General features: G+C 45.2%; 1 protein-coding gene across 4 annotated transcripts; it reads right to left on the bottom strand.

Annotated features, from left to right (window-relative positions):
- Nucleotides 1-788: 788 nt before the first annotated feature.
- LOC119952050 (zinc finger protein 239-like) lies at nt 789-5,902 on the bottom strand. Of its 4 annotated transcripts, none has more exons than XM_038775543.1 (3): nt 5,834-5,902; nt 4,693-4,802; nt 789-2,378 (listed from the first exon to the last, which is right to left on the bottom strand). In XM_038775543.1, exon 3 carries the CDS (start codon nt 1,708-1,710, stop codon nt 928-930), a length of 783 nt encoding a protein of 260 aa, XP_038631471.1. In that variant the 5' UTR covers nt 1,711-2,378; nt 4,693-4,802; nt 5,834-5,902; the 3' UTR covers nt 789-927. The 4 variants fall into 4 exon arrangements, with proteins under 4 accessions (XP_038631471.1, XP_038631473.1, XP_038631475.1 ...); XM_038775545.1 differs by lacking the exon at nt 5,834-5,902 and adding an exon at nt 5,688-5,786; XM_038775547.1 differs by lacking the exon at nt 4,693-4,802 and having other exon boundaries at nt 5,834-5,852.
- Nucleotides 5,903-17,783: the final 11,881 nt, after the last annotated feature.

Consider the following 17,783-nt stretch of genomic DNA (forward strand, 5'->3'; position numbering starts at 1 on the left):
GATTCATTCAGCACAATTTCAAATGGTGCCACATTGGTTAGCACTGCTGCCTCACGGTGCCGAGGACCTGGGTTCGATCCTGGCCCTGGGTCACTGTCGGTGTGGAGTTTGCACATTCTCCCTGTGTCCACGTGGGTTTCACCCTCACAACCCAAAGATGTGTAAAGTAGTTGGATTGGCCACACTAAATTGGCCCTTAATTGGGGAAAGACATCATCTAAAGTGGTAGTAGATCTGGGGGGGGGGGGGGGGGGGGGGGGGGGCGCTGGTGGGTGGCCATTGAGGAAATCAGGAAAAGATCAATATAATTGAATATTTCAAAGCCGCCCAGTCCTAATGGACATCACCAGAGTCAGACCTCACTGATTCCGTTCATCACGACATTAAGGGCAGAGCGGGAGACCAGAGCAAGTTAGAGCCAAGCCCGGCCGTGATTGACAGGAGTTCCAGCCAATTGGAAATGGAGGTTGGAGCTGGGAGGACCTGGCTGGTAGCTGGTCCTCCAGCCATCACGACGCAGCAAAGGAGTGGGTCCATCTCAACTGGGCTAACATAGAGAAGTTAAATGGTCAGCGGTTTATTGGGAATAGGAGGTGGGCCTCATGTAGAAGACAAGCTCAGTGACCGACTGATGGGAGATAGGAGAGCGACTGGAGGATGATGCGAGTTCAGGGCGCAAACAAGGAGAAACATTAGAGGCAGTTAGCGGCAGTGAGGAAAGCAGCTGATTGAAATGGGGAACAAAAGGAAGGAGCTTGTTTGAGGGATATTAAAAACACAAAATTCACTGTGTTTAACACAAAGCGTCAACGCTTTTTTATTTGACTTCAGTGCAGAATATTAACACTTATAACTGGACTGGGGTTTATTATCAATGAATATACTTCAGTCCTGGATGTGATTAACAACAAAATCCAACTCCTGCAATCACTGATGAACTCGCCGGTGTCGCAGAAGGATCGATGACTGAGAGAATCCTTTCCCACACTTGGAGCAGGTGAACGGCCTCTCCCCACTGTGAACTCTCAGGTGTGTCAGCAGGTTGGATGACTGAGTGAATCCCTTCCCACATTTAGTGCAGGTGAACGGCTTCTCTCCCGTGTGAACTCGCTGGTGTACAGTGAGGTGAGATGATCGCCTGAACCCAGTCCCACATTGAGAGCATCTGAACGGTCTCTCGTCAGTGTGAATATGCTGATGGCGCATCAGTTCCCTGGTACTTTTATAGCAGTTCGAGCAGTCTGGGCATTTGTACGGTCTCTCGTCAGAGTGAACTTGCTGGTGTGTCAGCAGGTTGGATGACCGAGTGAATCCCTTCCCACACTCGGTACAGGTGAATGGCCTCTCCCCAGTGTGAACTAGCCTGTGTGCCTTGAATTGGGAAGACTGAATGAATCTCTTCCCACACTCTGAGCAGCTGTACGGTCTCTCCCCCGTGTGAACTCTCTGGTGTACCAGGAGTTCAGATGATCGTCTGAATCCCATATCACAGTGAGAGCACCTGAATGGTCTCTCCTCCGTGTGAACACTTTGATGGGACATCAATGCCTCGGAACGTTTAAAGCATTTCCTACAGTCTGGACATTTAAAAGGTCTGTTGTCAGTGTGAACTCGCTGGTGTTGCAGCAGGTTGGATGACTGAGTGAATCCTTTCCCACACTCGGAGCAGATGAATGGTCTCTCCTCAGTCTGAACTCGCTGGTGTTCCATGAGATGGGATGTCTGAGTTAGTCTCTCCCAAGACTCTGAACAACTTTCTCCTCAGTGTGAACTCGCTGGGGAGAACATTAAGATCAGATAATCGGCTGAACCCAGCCCCACAGTGAGAGCACGTGAACGGTCTTTCGTAAGTGTTAACACGTGGATGTATATCACTTCCCTGGAACCTTTATAGCTCTTCCTGTAGTCTGGACAAGTAAAATAATAACTCCTGAGTGTGGATTTATTTATATATCAGACGGTGGGATGACCGGATGAAACCCGTACCACTACGGAGCAATATTTCAACAATCTTCCCAGTGTGAATTTGTCAGATTGGATGATGGACTGAATCCTGTTGAACACACAGAGCAGGTGAACGGCCTCTCTCCGGTGCGACTGCATCGATGAGTTTCCAGCTCAGATGAATAACTGAATCGCTCCTCACAGTCTCCTGATTTCCACGGTTCCTCCTCAGTGTATCTACTTTGGTAGGTCGTGAAGCCAGATGATCAGCTGAAGCCTCGTCCACACAGAGAACGGTTTCATCCACTGTGAACAACCCTTTTTCCTTCAACAGTCTTTCAAAATCAAAATGATAATGAAGTTCTTGTTAACTGAGCAGCTCCATCAGATCCTGATGTGAATGTTTGGTTTCAGAATCCTCCCCTTCTAATACCCTGTGAAATGGATTTAAAAACAGAAAAAGGGAGTGAGAGAGAACCCACAAAAACACAAAGACAGGTTGTGAAATTGAGCTGAACGAATTTGAAGGGCCGGCAATAAAAGAAAGTGACCATGTAAACTGCTGGATTGTCAAAAAAACGCAACTGGTTCACTAATGTCCTTCAGGGCAGAGAACCTGTCACCCGGCTGGGCCGACACAAGACTCTGCCCTCTATGGGAGAGAGAAAGAGGTAGGTGCAAGGGGGAGTAATTTTTCATATCTATATTTTCATGGTTGTGTCCCTTCATGGTAATGTCACTTTAAGAAATGGGTGTATTATCAAATGGCTTCAGTGATGTCATTGTGTGGGTGGAGCTGGGCTGTGGCTCTGGTTTTTACATTCGTTTTGAGCTGGAAGCTGGCTGTGGTTTTACTTTCGGTTTACACTGTTGGAAGCTGGATTCAGACAAATAACTTTTCTTTGGTCTCTCTCTCTGCGTGTTAAAAGGTCACTTGATAATTTAAAAGTGGTCGCTGTTTTCTGTGAAGAATTCAAAACCTACTGTTTTGGTAAAAAGGGGTTTTCTGGTTTTATTGGATGTTATCAAATAGAAACAGTTGAAAGGGAAGTTATTATGAGTTATATATAGAGAGGACTGTAGCTGTGTGGGGTATTTATGTTTGCAGTTGATAAAATGCTGTGTGTGTTTATAGAAATGTTAACTGAATTCGTAGAATAAACTTTGTTTTTGATTAAAAGTGCTAACACTTGAAAGGCAGCCCCTGTGCTCATCATAACCAAAATGAATAAACAGTTGCAGTTCAGGTGAACTCCATGATATAATCTGGAATTTTCTAAACCCTGGCCCATAACAATATCATAACCAGAACTCTGACAGAGTATCCCAAATCCTCAGATTACCTGGAAGGGCCTGAGTATCATGTGTATGTGAATACTGTCAACTCCAGGATCCTCTCCCAGCAACACAACATCCTGATTTGTCTGACACCCAATACTGGATGAAGAGAAATTTCCCCATTGAAATATTGGGGAAAGTAGTCCAAAAAAAAGCTCCACAAACTCCACTCTCCAGCCACTAACTGCATTCCTCTCCTAAGCAACTCTCTAAAGAATAACCAGATTGTTCACAATCTCAATGTTGTGTTTCACCCCAACCACATAACACAGTGGCACAGGGAGTAGTACTGCTGCCTCAAAGCGGCAGGAACTCAGCTTCGATTCCGGTCTTGGGTAACTGCCAGCCATGATTGAATGGGGGAGCAGACTCAATGGGCCAAATTGACTAATTCTGCTCCTATGTCTTATGGTCTGTGTGGAGTTTGCACGTTCACCCTATATCTGCATGGGTTTCCTCTGACAGGCAAAGATGTGCAGGTTAGGTGGAATGGCCATGTTAAATTGCCTTTTGGTGTCCAGGGATTTGGATATTAGGTTATGGGGTATAGAGCTGAATGGGCCAAGGGAGGGTGCTCATTTGGAGGGTCGGTGCTTCCTCGATGGGCCGAATGGTTACTACGATTTTATGTCATCTCTCATACAATCTATTTCCACTCCAGTAACTCCGAATCCACCCTCATCTCAGCTCATCTGCTCCTGAAACTCTCATCCATTCCATTGTTATCCATCGGTTTGGAGTGCATTTGCTAACACACTCCAAGCCGACCCCCAAAGGAGGATGTGCAATGGGAGCACCTTTCCCACCAACAGCAATCAACATAAATCAGTTCTTAAATGGTCCATCTCTGTTTCAAGATTTGTGCTGTGAGCAATGCCTGCAATAAACTAAAACCAAATACTGTTGTTGCTGCAAATTGGAACTGAAATGAGCAAGAACTGGAAATACTCAGTGGTCTGGTACGAACTGTGGAAAAAAAGAGTTAACATTTCTGGATGCGCAGAATTAATTACATGAATGGAGAATGGAAAATGGAGCAGAATTTGATGGTCAATAAAGGCTCTGCAGTGGAAGCGAAACCGACATTAGCACAAGAAAAACAATCCTGGGAAGATAAAGCTGGTAAATTAGCAGTGAATAGCCGGGGGATGGGCAGCAATGAAAGCCTCATTTAAACACAGTGACAGAAATAACAATAAAATACTTAAAACAGCCGCAATTCTCCCATTATTAGAGGCTGAGGAAGTCAGATAATGACAGTGATGATTGGAGAGGGAAGAGTTGAAACAGAGCAATGGATGGACATGGATTGTGAGCCACAGTAAAGGAGCCACACCAGCCCCAGAGACATGGAAGCAGAGCACAACAGTAAACTCTAAATTATAGATGAATGTTCAATAATACTGCCACCTTCAATAAATTTTCACATTTAAAATCTCCCCCTGGAGCCTGCAACTGGAAATATATCAGAAGAACTGGAATCAGAGAAAGGTTTGGCGGTCCTCAAATCTTCTCACTTGCTGAAAAAATAAATTAACAAAAGTCGTGTCAGTTAAGGTTGGCATTTCAGACGAGACATTCTCTTGGTTTGAGTTTGCTGTGTGCAAACTCTCGCCTTCTAACCCCTTGAAAAAGGAGACCACAACATCCACCATTGTCAGTCCAGCATAGAAATTCACAATATTCTCTCCTGCTCCCAGGATTACCTAAACAGGAACATATATGCATCAGAAGTAGATCAGAGGATACTACCTAAGCAGACTCCTGGGATGAAGGGATTTGTATCATGAGGGAAGGCTGAGCAGATTTGATCTGTACTCACTGGAGTTTAGAGCTAATCTGATTGAAACAAAAGGATTCTGAGGGCACTTGACAGGATAGATGCTGGGAGGACGTTTCCCAAATGGAAGAATCCAGAACTGGGTAACATAGTTTGAAAAAGGGCCCTTCCATTTAACACTAAGGAAAAATTCCTTCTCCTTAAGGACCGTCAGTGTTTGGAATTATCTTTCCCAGTGAGCACTGGAGGCTGTGTCCCTGAATATACACAAGACTGATTTAAACAGAGTTTTAATCTCGACGGGAGACAAGGGTTCTGGGGCAAGGGGTTGGGCAGCTGATTTATTGAACATGGCAGGAAAGTAGCGTGAAGATCAGCTATGATGCTACTGAATTGCCCCCTCCTGAACCTAATTCTGATGTTCATCCTGCTGCCAGACATGCGTCCTTCAGCCAATGGGGGTTGCTAACCCAGGGCTGATCACCATATTTTAAGCGCAGTGAGAATGAAATTAATGATTTTCTCTCCTGGTCACCGGTACCCTGAGGCCACGCCCACTAACTGGGGCGCCTCACAGCCGCGCATGCGCTTTGCTCCACAATGGACAAAGATGGCGGCTGACAACCTGGGTCTGTTCCTACGAGGAGACTCGGTGCGACAACCCCGGACCCGGAGACTCTTGTTCCGGCCCGGGGACCTACACCGGGTGTTGATGAAGCCTCGGCTCCCTCCCCACCCCGACTCCCGGCTCCATTCCTCCCTCCGCCTCACCGGCCGCACAAGCCCCTCCCGCTGTCGCAGGGCTCCGAGCAAAGTGACACTGCGCATGCTCCAGATACTGCCCCGCACTGCGGCTGCGCACTGGGCTTCTGTGCTGTGACTCGGGCACATTCACAGCCGCGGGGAATGCTGGGTCTTTGCCATTGAACCAATTTGTTAGGCAATTGAGATCTGCTAATTTTCCCCCCCAAAAAACACACTTTTTTGTGAATGGGCGCCCTGTTATTCCTCAAAGTGATTGAAACACTTGCTCTCCTCTGCAAATAAGCAGAGGTTTTACAAATTTTCCGACTCTCCCACGCTTCTATCCCCCTGACAGTACTCTGGGTTCAATTGCAGAATCATCGGCTTCTCTTTCGTTTTCTCCCTATTCACTGATGCAGATTATTCATCCCGTTATATATGCTGGTCACTCGGCCATTCATGTCTGTGCTGGCTTTTTGGGATTTCTCTCAACTCAATTGCACAGGTGGTACTGTCAGAACAATGTCTAAGCGATGTGGAGATGAAACGTGACGGTTTTCCACTTGGTCCTTCTCAGACACTCATCCCTGGTGAAGGATCGATTGCCTAGTGTATTAAGCAGATATTAAGGATTCACTGCTTAGCTAAGCACACGGAGTAGCTGGTAGAGCTTAATTCAATTGTTCTGCACACTAGGATACTCCAGTGACATGATTTCTCCAGAACCTCCCACAAATCTCAATATCCTCCCTGCTACAGGAAGTAGAGAAGATTGGTGATGCCCACAACACCTTCAGGGAGAACCCGTTACTCAAACTCCTCAATGGGAGATGGAGTAATGTTAAAAACATTGTTGAAAAAGGTAGGAGCCAGAGGCTCATTGGGAATTTCCATGTGATATTCTGGATTAGTTGGAGGAAATAAATATTAAATTGACCATGTGGAAATGAAGAAGTTAACACAATATCTGTATTACCATGTGGACCTGCATAAACATGGATGGCACGGTAGCACAGTGGTTAACACTGTTGCTTCACAGCACCAGGGACCCAGGTTTGATTCCCAGCTTGGGTCACTGCCTGTACGGAGTCTGCACGTTCTCCCCGTGTCTGCGTGGGTTTTCTCCGGGTGCTCCTTTTCCTTCCACAAGTCCTGAAAGACTGCTTGTTGTTCTGAATTCTCCCTCTGTATACCTGAACAAGTGCCGGAGTGTGGCGATTAGGGGATTTTCACAGTAACTTCATTGCAGTGTTAATGTAAGCCTTGTGACACTAATAAAGATTATTACAGTACAAAATGAAAAGGTCCAATGACTAGATGAAGAATAAATGCTGTATTTGATTTTATCCAACAGGGACAATATGTGGGTGGTCATCATGCTCCTGGACTGTGTCCAGGCTGAAGTTCTGATGTACCCTCAATTATGACACGAGAGAGTGTACTCGTAAAACAAAGACTTTAATAAACAGAGAACTTCACCAGCCAGATAGATGAGTGCTCACTGAGTGCCACCCACAGGACATCACCTTTTATCAGGAACCCTGGGAGGTGGAGCCAGAGGCGGAGTGCCCCAAGGTTCCAAACCCGGTCTTAAGGGGACATTACATGCATGATCTTAAAGGCACATTACCCATTCATCACAAGTTCCATTCCTTTTTTTAGAAATTTAAAGTATCCAACTATTTTTCCTAATTAAGGGGAAATTTAGCATTGCTAATTCACCTACCAGACATATCTTTGGGTTGTGGAGGTGAGACCCACGCAAGTACAGGGAGAATGTGTAAAGTCCACACAGACAATGTCCCAGGGCCAGGATTGAACCCGAGTCCTCAGCACTGTGAGGCAGCGTTGCTCACCACTACACCACCGTGCTACCCTGAAGTTCTGTTCCTGATGTATGATCCTCTCCAGATTGTCCTTTCTGAGTTCTGGTGGGAAAGACAAAAATCTACCAAAATGGGTTGAAAAGAAAGCTGATTATTTGAGATAGAAACTGAATGTTAAACTTTACTTCCATTATTAATATCAGCAGAAACAAACAGCAACTGTCAGAATTCACATGGATGTGATTAACAGCAGCAATAACAGCAAAACTGCAGCAACTTGGAAACTCACTGATGTCTAACCAAGTTGTTGACTGAACAAATCCCTTCCCACTCTCACATGAGGTAAGCAATCACCCCCCCCAGTGAGAACTCGCTGATGACTTAGAAAGTTAATGAATGGGTAACTCCCTTCCCACAGTCAGAGCCGGTGAATGGCCTCTCCCCAATATGTGGACATTTGGATTCAGCATTTCACATCTGCTTTTAAAGCTCTTTTCACAGTCAGAACATTGAAAAGGTCTATTATTAGTTTGAACAAGTTGGTGCGCAGTGAGGAGTGATGACCGAATGAATTTCTTACAACTGATTGGCCTCTCCCCAGTGTGAGCTTTCTGGTGTGCCAGAAGTTCAGATGAATTAGTCAAAATCTTCCCTCAGAGGAAATGAAGGGTCTCTCCCCAGTGTGAAGTCGCTTGTGTATCAGCACGTAGGATGCCCGAGTGTATCCCTTCCCACACTCAGAGCAGATATGAGGATATTACTTAATATGAGTAGAAAAAATAGTTTTGGGGAAATTAACGGGATTGAAGGTGGATAAATATCCAGGGCCAGATAATCTTCATGCCAGAGTACTTAAGGAAGTGGCCCTAGAAATAGTAGATCCATCGGTGATCATTTTCCAAAATTGTTTGGACACAGGAATGGTTCCTACAGATTGGAGGGAAGCTAATATAAGTGAGATAGAAAGAACACTGGGGCTATAGACCAGTGAGTCTAACTAACTTGGTACTAGCGAAGTTGCTGGAGTCATTATCAAGGATTTCATAGCACAGCATTTGGAAAGCAGTGGTATAATCAAAAAAAAGTTAGCATTGGTTTACAAAAGGAAAATCATGTTTAGCAAATCTCCAAGAATTCTTTGAAGATGCAACTGGTAGAGTTGACCAAGAAGAACTGGTGGATATGGTTTATTTTGACTTTCAGAAGGTTTTCGTCAAGGTCTCACAAAGCAGATTCCTTTTGTAAAGTTAAAGTGCATTGTATTGCGGGTAGTATCTTGGAATGGATAGAAATCTGGTTAGCAGACAAGAAGCAAAGTGTTGAAATAAATGGGCATTTTTCCAATTGGCAGGCAGTGACTAGTGTGTTAGGACCCCAACTGTTCACATTATGCTCACTGGGCTAAATCGCTGGCTTTTAAAGCAGACCAAGCAGGCCAGCAACACGGTTCGATTCCCGTACCAGCCTCCCCGAACAGGCGCCGGAATGTGGCGACTAGGGGCTTTTCACAGTAACTTCATTGAAGCCTACTCGTGACAATAAGCGATTTTCATTTCATTTCATTTCATATATTAATGATTTGGACAAGGTGGTTAGCACTGTTGCTTCACAGGATCAATGTCCCGGATTTGATTCCCACTTGGGTCACTGTTCATGCGGAGTCAATAGGTCGAATCTGGCCTGAAGGCTACGCCTCTCCCCCAGCAATCCCTCCTCTGGAGCCTCCGCATATCTCCTATCCACCCGCACCATCTCCCCTATCACTCTCTCCCTCTCCCTCTGCTCCTCCCTCTCCCTATGGGTTCGGATGGAGATCAATTCCCCCTTCATTACCGCCTTCAATGCCTCCTAGACCGTCCCCACTTGGACCTCCCCGTTGTCATTGGCCTCAAGGTACCTCTCAATACACCCCCGAACCCTCCCGGTCATCTCCTCATCTGCCAGCAGCCCCACCTCCAAGCGCCAGAGCGGACGTTGGTCCCTCTCTTCCCCCAGCCCGAGGTCCACCCAGTGTGGGGCATGATCTGAAATGGCAATGGCGGAGTATTCCACATCCTCCACCCTCGAAACCAACCCCCTGCTCAGGACAAAAAAATCAATCCTCGAGTAGGCCTTATGTACGTGGGAGAAAAACGAGTACTCCCTGGCCCTTGGCCTCGCAAGCCTCCAGGGACCCCCCCCCCCATCTGGTCCATAAATCCCCTCAACACCTTAGCCGCCGCCGGCCTCCTACCCGTCCGGGACTTGGATCAATCCAATGGGGGATCCAGTACCGTGTTGAAGTCCCCCCCCATGATCAGGCCCCCCACCTCCAGGTCCGGAATGCGGCCCAACATACGCCGCATAAACCCCGCATTGTCCCAATTTGGGGCGTAAACATTCACCAACACCACCCGCTCCCCCTGCAGCTTACCACTCACCATCACATATCTCCCGCCACTGTCAGCCACCACATTTAATGCCTCAAACGACACCTTCTTCCCCACCAGGATCGCCACCCCCCTACTCTTCTCATCCAGCCCTGAGTGAAATACTTGGCCCACCCATCCCTTCCTCAGCCGAACCTGGTCCACCACTCTCAGGTGTGTCTCCTGGAGCATGGCCACATCCGCCTTCAGCCCCTTCAGGTGCGCAAATACCTGGGCCCGTTTGACCGGCCCATTCAGCCCCCTCACATTCCAGGTTATCAGATGGATCAGAGGGCTCCCTGCCCCCCTCCCCTGCCGATTAGCCATACCCCATCCCTTGCCCACCCCCGGCCAGCGTCCCCCGCTCTGCCAGTTTCCCATGGCGGCAACTCCCCCCTCCAGCATCCCCTGCGTCCTCCAGCTCCTTCCTGACCGTTTCAGCAGCAACCCGGTACCCCCCCCCCGGCTAGGACCCCTCCTAGCCGCGCCCTTCCCTCCATAGTACTCCCATGAGCCAGCTAACTTCTGCTGACCCCGGCGACTCCCGCCCTACCTCCAACTCCTCCCCACGGGGGACTACCCCTCCTCCATCGTGCCCGTCAATGGGTCCTCCTCCCCCCCCCCGCTCTTGCGCGGGAAAACAGCCAGCAACGACCCACGCTTCTCAGCCCCGACCCCGCCCCCACCATCTCCCAGCGTGGGAAACCCGCAGAAAGCCCGCGCTTTCGCCCTGCCCGGCCCCGCCTCCTCTAGGGAAACTCCCATTGTCATTCCCCTGCACCAGCTCCCCGAACTCCCCGTTTTCCCCCCTGCCCGAACCCGTCCACCAGACCCCTACAGAAAAACCCATACAGAAAAGACAAATCGACATCACCCCACCTACCCTAAGGCCAACCCACATCTTACATTACAGAAACAGCTGGCAATGCGGCAACCAATGCACCTGTGCCACATTCAACTGAACTGTCTTCCTTCAGCTTCTAATGGTTCGGCCAAGAGGCCATGTCACTGCTAACAAGAAGACAACTGTTCCTTTAAAACAGATGTCTCAACTTATAAGACGATAAGAAATAGTACTTATGTTCAACTTAAGCATTTGTTCAGCAAATATCTAATGGAGCAATGCTTTCTCTTCAATCATGAATGCATCATTCTTATCTTCCTCCAGTGAAATTCAACCAACATTACTCAATATTTGTTTTGTTATTCAATGCTTAACATCAGTATATTTATTTATTGTATCTGTCTTCATTTTGAATTGAATAACTCTGAAATATACACCATTGAATTGCAAACATGACTGACCAACAAAAGAGTCATTGGATAATAAATATCCCAGGGTGCTTTGTTGAGATTGACCACAGTCTGCTTTTAAATAAAGTCAAATGTCATTATAATGGAAGAGAATTGAGAATGATGTGTTGATTATATTTCATCCCTGTTTGTTTTTGCTGCGACATAGTCTGGATCCGAAATACCGTTAATGTGTATGAAAGGAGGGGTGAAAGCAAATCTGCACACAGCCTGGATTTCCACATCCCCCGGAATGGCTTTGCCTGTTTCTCCAGTATGCAGACACATTTTTTCAAAAAGGTGCTTCAGTTAATTCTCTGGCATTTCCTCGATTCAGTTGCAGTATCGCTTGTGTCTGTCATTATGTGTACACATTGCTATTAGACATCCTTCAATCTGGCCTGTTGCATTTGCTGCTCCCAATGTGTTCTAATGTGATGTGGAGATGCCAGCATTGGCCTAGGGTGGGCACAGTAAGAAGTCTTACAACAACACCAGGTTAAAGTCCAACAGGTTTGTTTCAAATCATTACCTTACGGAGCGCAGCTGTTTCATCAGGTGAATGACTCACCTGATGAAGGAGCTGTGCTCCGAAAAGCTAGTGATTCAAAACAACCACTTGTTGGTCTTTAACCTGGTGTTGTAAGACATCTTACTGTAAATCTACATTGGAGAGACTAAATGGCAACTGGGTGTCAGCTTTGCAGAATATCGTCGGTCCATCCACAAACTGAAGCCAGACCCTCCTGTTGCTTGCTGTTTCAACTCTTCGTCCTGCTCTCATGTCCGACCTTGGCCTGCTGCAATGTTCCCCTGAATCCCAGCACAAAGCAAAAGAACAGCACCTCATCCTCCGATTAAGCATAATACAGCCTTTGGACTTAACTTTGAGTTGAACAACTTCAGATTGTGAACTCTATCCTCCACCTTCACCACATGTTCATTTCTATCAATTTATTGTCATTTCTTCCATTAATCTGTTTTACCCTCATCACTGACACCCTCCCCCCAACCCACTTAGGCATTCTGCTCTGTTCCTAATTGTCCTCTGACACACTGCTTACTTTTGTTCAGCCATTAACACATTCTAATCTCTTAACGTGCCATCAGCACCTTTCTTCGCCTTGATTATCTCCATTTACATTCACTTTTTCTTTCTGTTCAAGTATTTTTTGTCATTCTCCACCTATCGCTGGCCCTCGATCCAGCCTCAATGCTTCACGCCTCCAGCACACCCACAGTATTATAAATCTGCCCCTCTATCCAGTTCTCCAGCTTTGACAAAGAGAATCCAGACTCAAAACGTCAGCTGCATCTCTCTCCACAGAGGCTGTCAGAGCTGCTGAGATTGTCCAGTATTTTCTGTTTTTGTTTCAGATTGAAGCATCCGCCGTAAGTTGCTTTTATCTGAAACTTTGATTGATTGATATTTATTGTCACATGTGCCTTAGTACAGTGAAACATATTTTTCTGCGGCCAAGGGAACGTACACAGTACATGCATAGTAGACAAAAGAATAATCAACAGAGTACATTGACAAATGGTACATCAACAAATAGTGATTGGTTACAGTGCGGAACAAGGGCCAAACAAGAGCAGCATAGGGCGTCACCAATAGTGTTCTTACAGGGAACAAATCAGTCCGAGGGTGAGTTGTTGAGGAGTCTGGTAGCTGTGGGGAAGAAGCTGTTCCTATGTCTGGATGTGCGGGTCTTCAGACTTCTGCCTAATGGAAGGGTCTGGAAGAGGGCAAAGCCAAGGTGTGAGTGATCTCTGACAATATTGTCTGCCTTCCTAAGGCAGTGGGAGGTGTTGACAGAATCAATGTGGGGGTGGCAAGCTTGTGTGATGCGTTGGGCTGAGTTCACCACACTCTGCAGTTTCTTGCGATCTGGTGTTTGTGCTGGTGATTAAATATGGTCATCTCCATCTGTAAACCCATTAAATTCTGTTGTGGATGAACTAACTGCCAATATCCAAACCATATCAAAATAGGAAAATCTTTTTCTGCTCATTGCCACATGAAAATGTCACTTATTACAATAAGACAGCTGTTTCTTTAAAACAGATGTCTCACTTTATAAGGCGATAAGCTCATATTGAAGGAGGAAATATCCACTGTGACAATGTTTGCTGTTCAATCATTAATGCATCATTCTTTTCTTCCTGCAGAAAATTTCCACCAATTTTACTCAATATTTGTTTCATTATTCAATGCTTATCAGTATATGTACTTATGCTGGTTAGCGCAGTGGGCTAGACAGCTGGTTTGTGACACAGAACAAGGCCAGCAGCACATGTTCAATTCCCGTACCAGCTGACAATCCCTAACAGGCGCCAGAATATGGCGTCTAGGAGCTTTGCTGACTTGTGACAATAAACTTTATTTATTTTTATTTTATTATATTTGACTTCATTTTGAATTGAATAACTCTGAAATATACACCATTGAATTGCAAACATGACTGACCAAGAAAAGAAAGCATTTCACTGGGTAATACAAATCCCATGGTGCTTTGTTGAGATTGACTATAGATAGCTTTTAAACAAAGTCAAATATAGTTAAATGGAAGTGAATTGAGAATTGTGTTGCTTATATTTGACCCCTCTGTGTTTTGGTGTGAAACATTCTGCAGCCTAAATACCGTTCATGTATAAGAAAGGAGGGGTGACAGCAAATCCGCACTGAGCCTGGATTTCCTCATCTCCGAGTGGCTTTTCCTGTTTCTCCATCATTATGGCCGAATCTTTCAAAAATGTGGTTCAGTTAAATCTCTGTCATTTCCTCTAATTCAGTTACAGTATCGTTTGTGTCTGTCGAGATGAGCACACATTACCATTAGATATGTTTCGGATGGTGATTAAAATATTAATCTACGTCTACAAAGCCATTAAATTCTTTTGTGAACTGAGCAAACTGCCAAGATCCGCACTTTGTTTTTTCATGTATGGAACGATCTGTCTGGACTGTACGCAGAACAATACTTTTCATTGTACCTCGGTACACGTGACAATAAATCAAATCCAATCAAAGAGACAGTTTCTTACTCGTCTTCAGATTGAACAATGAGCCGTCTTAAAAAGTATTCATTCATGGGAGGTGGGCGTCACTGGCTGGACCAGCATTTACTGCTCATTCCAATTGCCCTTGAACTGCGTGTCTTGTGAGGCTATTTCAGGGGCACATTGAAGTCAACCACAACATTGCTGTGGATCTGGAGTCACATGTAGGCCAGGCCACGTAAGGAGAGCAGATTTCCTAAAGGACATTAATGAACCAGATGGGTTTTTACAACAATCAACAGTGTTATCATTAGACTTTTAATTCAAGACTTTTATTCAATTTCCCCATCTGTCAAAGGCAGATTCGATCCCAGATCCCCAGAGCATTAACCTGGGTCTCTGGATTACTAGTCCAGTAACAATACCATTATACCACTGCCTAGCCCACACAGTCTTGGCAGAATATGATGTCTCGCATTGTGTTCTGTAATCTTGTCTTGCAATGATTCTACAGAACTACTTGTGACTTAGCCAGAGCAATATTTATTAATATACACGTGATAATGTATTGCAGATCAAGTAATCACAAAGTAACATTACTCTCTTGGAACTACCCTGATGTGCGACTGGCCTATGTCCACCTTACAACCTTCTGCTGGTAGCCCGATTGATTTCTGACGCTACCTGGTGGGAGGTCACACTGCTGAGTACATGTAAAATTATATACAGGCTTATCACCACGTCTAGTAACTTCTCAAAATTATAAAGTAATTTATATTTCAATTCTGATAGCTCTGCAGTTTCTGGAAACATTTTGGTTAAAATAAGGATCTAGTCTTTACAATATAATTACCTAATACACCAATTCGCTAATGATAATCAACGTTCACCACTGAATAATCATTAATTTAATGATTGTTTTTGCTATGAAATCAATACATAGTTAATATAGAAAAGGTACAGAAGGTGAAATGGCTGCAGGAAGCCACATGTTCGAGGTATAAAAGGGCTTCCTTGACCTTGTTACTAACGACAGTGAATACATGATGAAAATAGCAATTTAAAAACTAAATATGATTACACATGCATACTTACAGCTTCCTAAATTACAACAGTGAATATGTTTCAAAAGTACTCCATTGGCTTTAAAACACTTTAGCAGGTTCAGTGGTCGGGAAAGGTTTTATAGAAATGTACATTTGTTCTAATTGTCTGCAAACTAGGATATATTACACTCGGTGTCCTCACCAGAATCATAGATACAGATTGAATCTTAATTTGGTGTAATAACCACGTCATTGACACCATTTTGAATACTCTGTGAAACTCCAGACACACCATATGCACAGTTGTAAAACACAGCGAGTTGTTGTGATTTGCAATGCACTGTCTATAAATGGTGCTGGAATCTCATTGGACTGTAACTTCCAAAAGGGAATTTGGTACATTCTGAAAAAGAAAACAAAATAGTTGAACATTTCCTCCGTGCTGGCACGGGGAAAATGGGCCAAATAGACTCCTCTGTGCTCCAGGAGCCTTGTGTACATTTAAAGTGAGTGCTAACGACCTGGAACCCGCTGCCTACGAGGGTAGGAGATGCAGAGATGACGGAAGGACGTCAATCGGAAATTGTTGGGCACTGAAAGAAATAAACCTACAGGAATTCGGGGATAGAACAGGGCAATGGACAGACTGGCTTCCTCCACAGAGAGCCAACATGGTCTCAAAGGGCTTATTGTCCCCATTCCCCACTTCTACATGCTGTGATCTCAGGAGAGAAATTCAGCTGCTCCAGTCATTTCAACCAACAGGAGTCCCTCATCTCTGGTGCCATTCCCTCCTCAAGGGGGACAATAAATGTCGGCACAGCCTGCGACTCCCATCTCTGGTGTCATTCTTGCAAATGTTCTCGACACCATCTCCCATGAACTTCACATCTTTCCTAAAGTGTGGGACCCATATATAGGGTTCCCTTTTAGAGGGATAGAATTGAAAAGCAGGGAAGAAATGTTCAACTTGTTTAGAACCAGGGTTAGACTACACTGGGAGCTCTGTCAACATTGGTGATCTCCATTTAGTAAAAGGAAATAGAGACACAGGATAAGGTGCAACAAAGATTCATAATATACAGAACTGAGAGCATTTAACATTCAGGAAAGGCTGGGGCTGCTTTTCTCTGGAAAAGTGAAGACTGATGGGTGACCTGATGAAAGTCTTTAAGATTATGAAGGGATTCAGTAATCCAACGGGAATTTTAATAGAAACCTCTTTACCCAGCGAGTGGTGAGAATGTGGGACTCACTACCAGTGAGTGGTTGAGGTGAACAGCATGAATACATTGAACATAAAGCTAGATACATACATGAGGGAGAAAAGAACAGAAGGAGATGCTGATAGGGGATATGGAGAGGGGTGGGTGGAGGATCATGTAGAGCATTAATACTGACACAGAACATGGCTAACCTCAGCCGGTATGGGAATTTAACCTGTGCTGTTGGTGTCACTCAGCACGAACCAGCCATCCAGCCAACTGGGCTAACCGATCCCAGTGTAAATCTGTAATAATTCCTTAAATGTTAGCGATTTCCTGTCTCCCACCATACTATTTAATGTAGTTTCCCAATGCACCTCAGACAACTTGCCCCTCATACCCTGATAGTTTTCTTCTGTGAGAAGCACCAAGATAAATTAAACAAAAGAACAATGTAACCACAATAACCCATCTTCATGGCAATGTGGCATGATTTTGGGTGTTTCCAAACAGAAATTGTAATGAAACATCTTCTAACCTCCAAACCCCCTTTCACTCCTTGTGAAATGTGCAACCAGATATTCGGAAGAAGGCTCAGAGAGAATCAGCCCACTGGAGACGAAGCCGTGAGACCAGCCAGTCCAGCAGAAAGAAACCCTCTGACCATCCCCATTGACTAACAGAATGAACAAAATTTCTGTCATCACAAATGAGGGCACAAATCAGATACCAGAAATGTTGGGGAACACAGGATTTAGTGAGAGGGAGGAACTGGAGGAGATCGATATTAGTAGAGAAATTATGTTGGGGAAATTGATGGGATTGAAGGCTGATAAATCCCTAGGGTCTGATAATCTGTATCCCAAAGTACTTTAAGGAAGTGGCTCTGGAAATAGTGGATGCATTGGTGGTCATCTTCCATGATTCTATAGACTCTGGAACAGTTCCTGCAGTTTGGAGGGTGGCTAATGTAACTCCACCATTTATAAAGGGGTTTAAAGTACCCAATTCTTTTTTTCCAATTGAGCGTGGCCAATTCACCTACCCTGCACATCTTTGGTCATGAGGGTGAGACCCAGGCAGACATAGGGAGAACCTGTCTCTACACAGAGATTCACCCAAGGCCAGGATTGAACACTGGTCCTCAGCGCCATGATACAGCAGTGCTAACCACTGCACCGCCCGATATATATTAA

The sequence above is a fragment of the Scyliorhinus canicula genome, chromosome 17, assembly GCF_902713615.1.
Source record: "Scyliorhinus canicula chromosome 17, sScyCan1.1, whole genome shotgun sequence".
In the NCBI taxonomy this organism is placed as follows: Eukaryota; Metazoa; Chordata; class Chondrichthyes; order Carcharhiniformes; family Scyliorhinidae; genus Scyliorhinus; species Scyliorhinus canicula.

Coding starts and splice junctions, on each gene's coding strand:
- LOC119952050 (XM_038775543.1), bottom strand. CDS start 1,710: ATGGAACACCAGCGAGTTCAGACTGAGGAGAGACCATTCATCTGCTCC.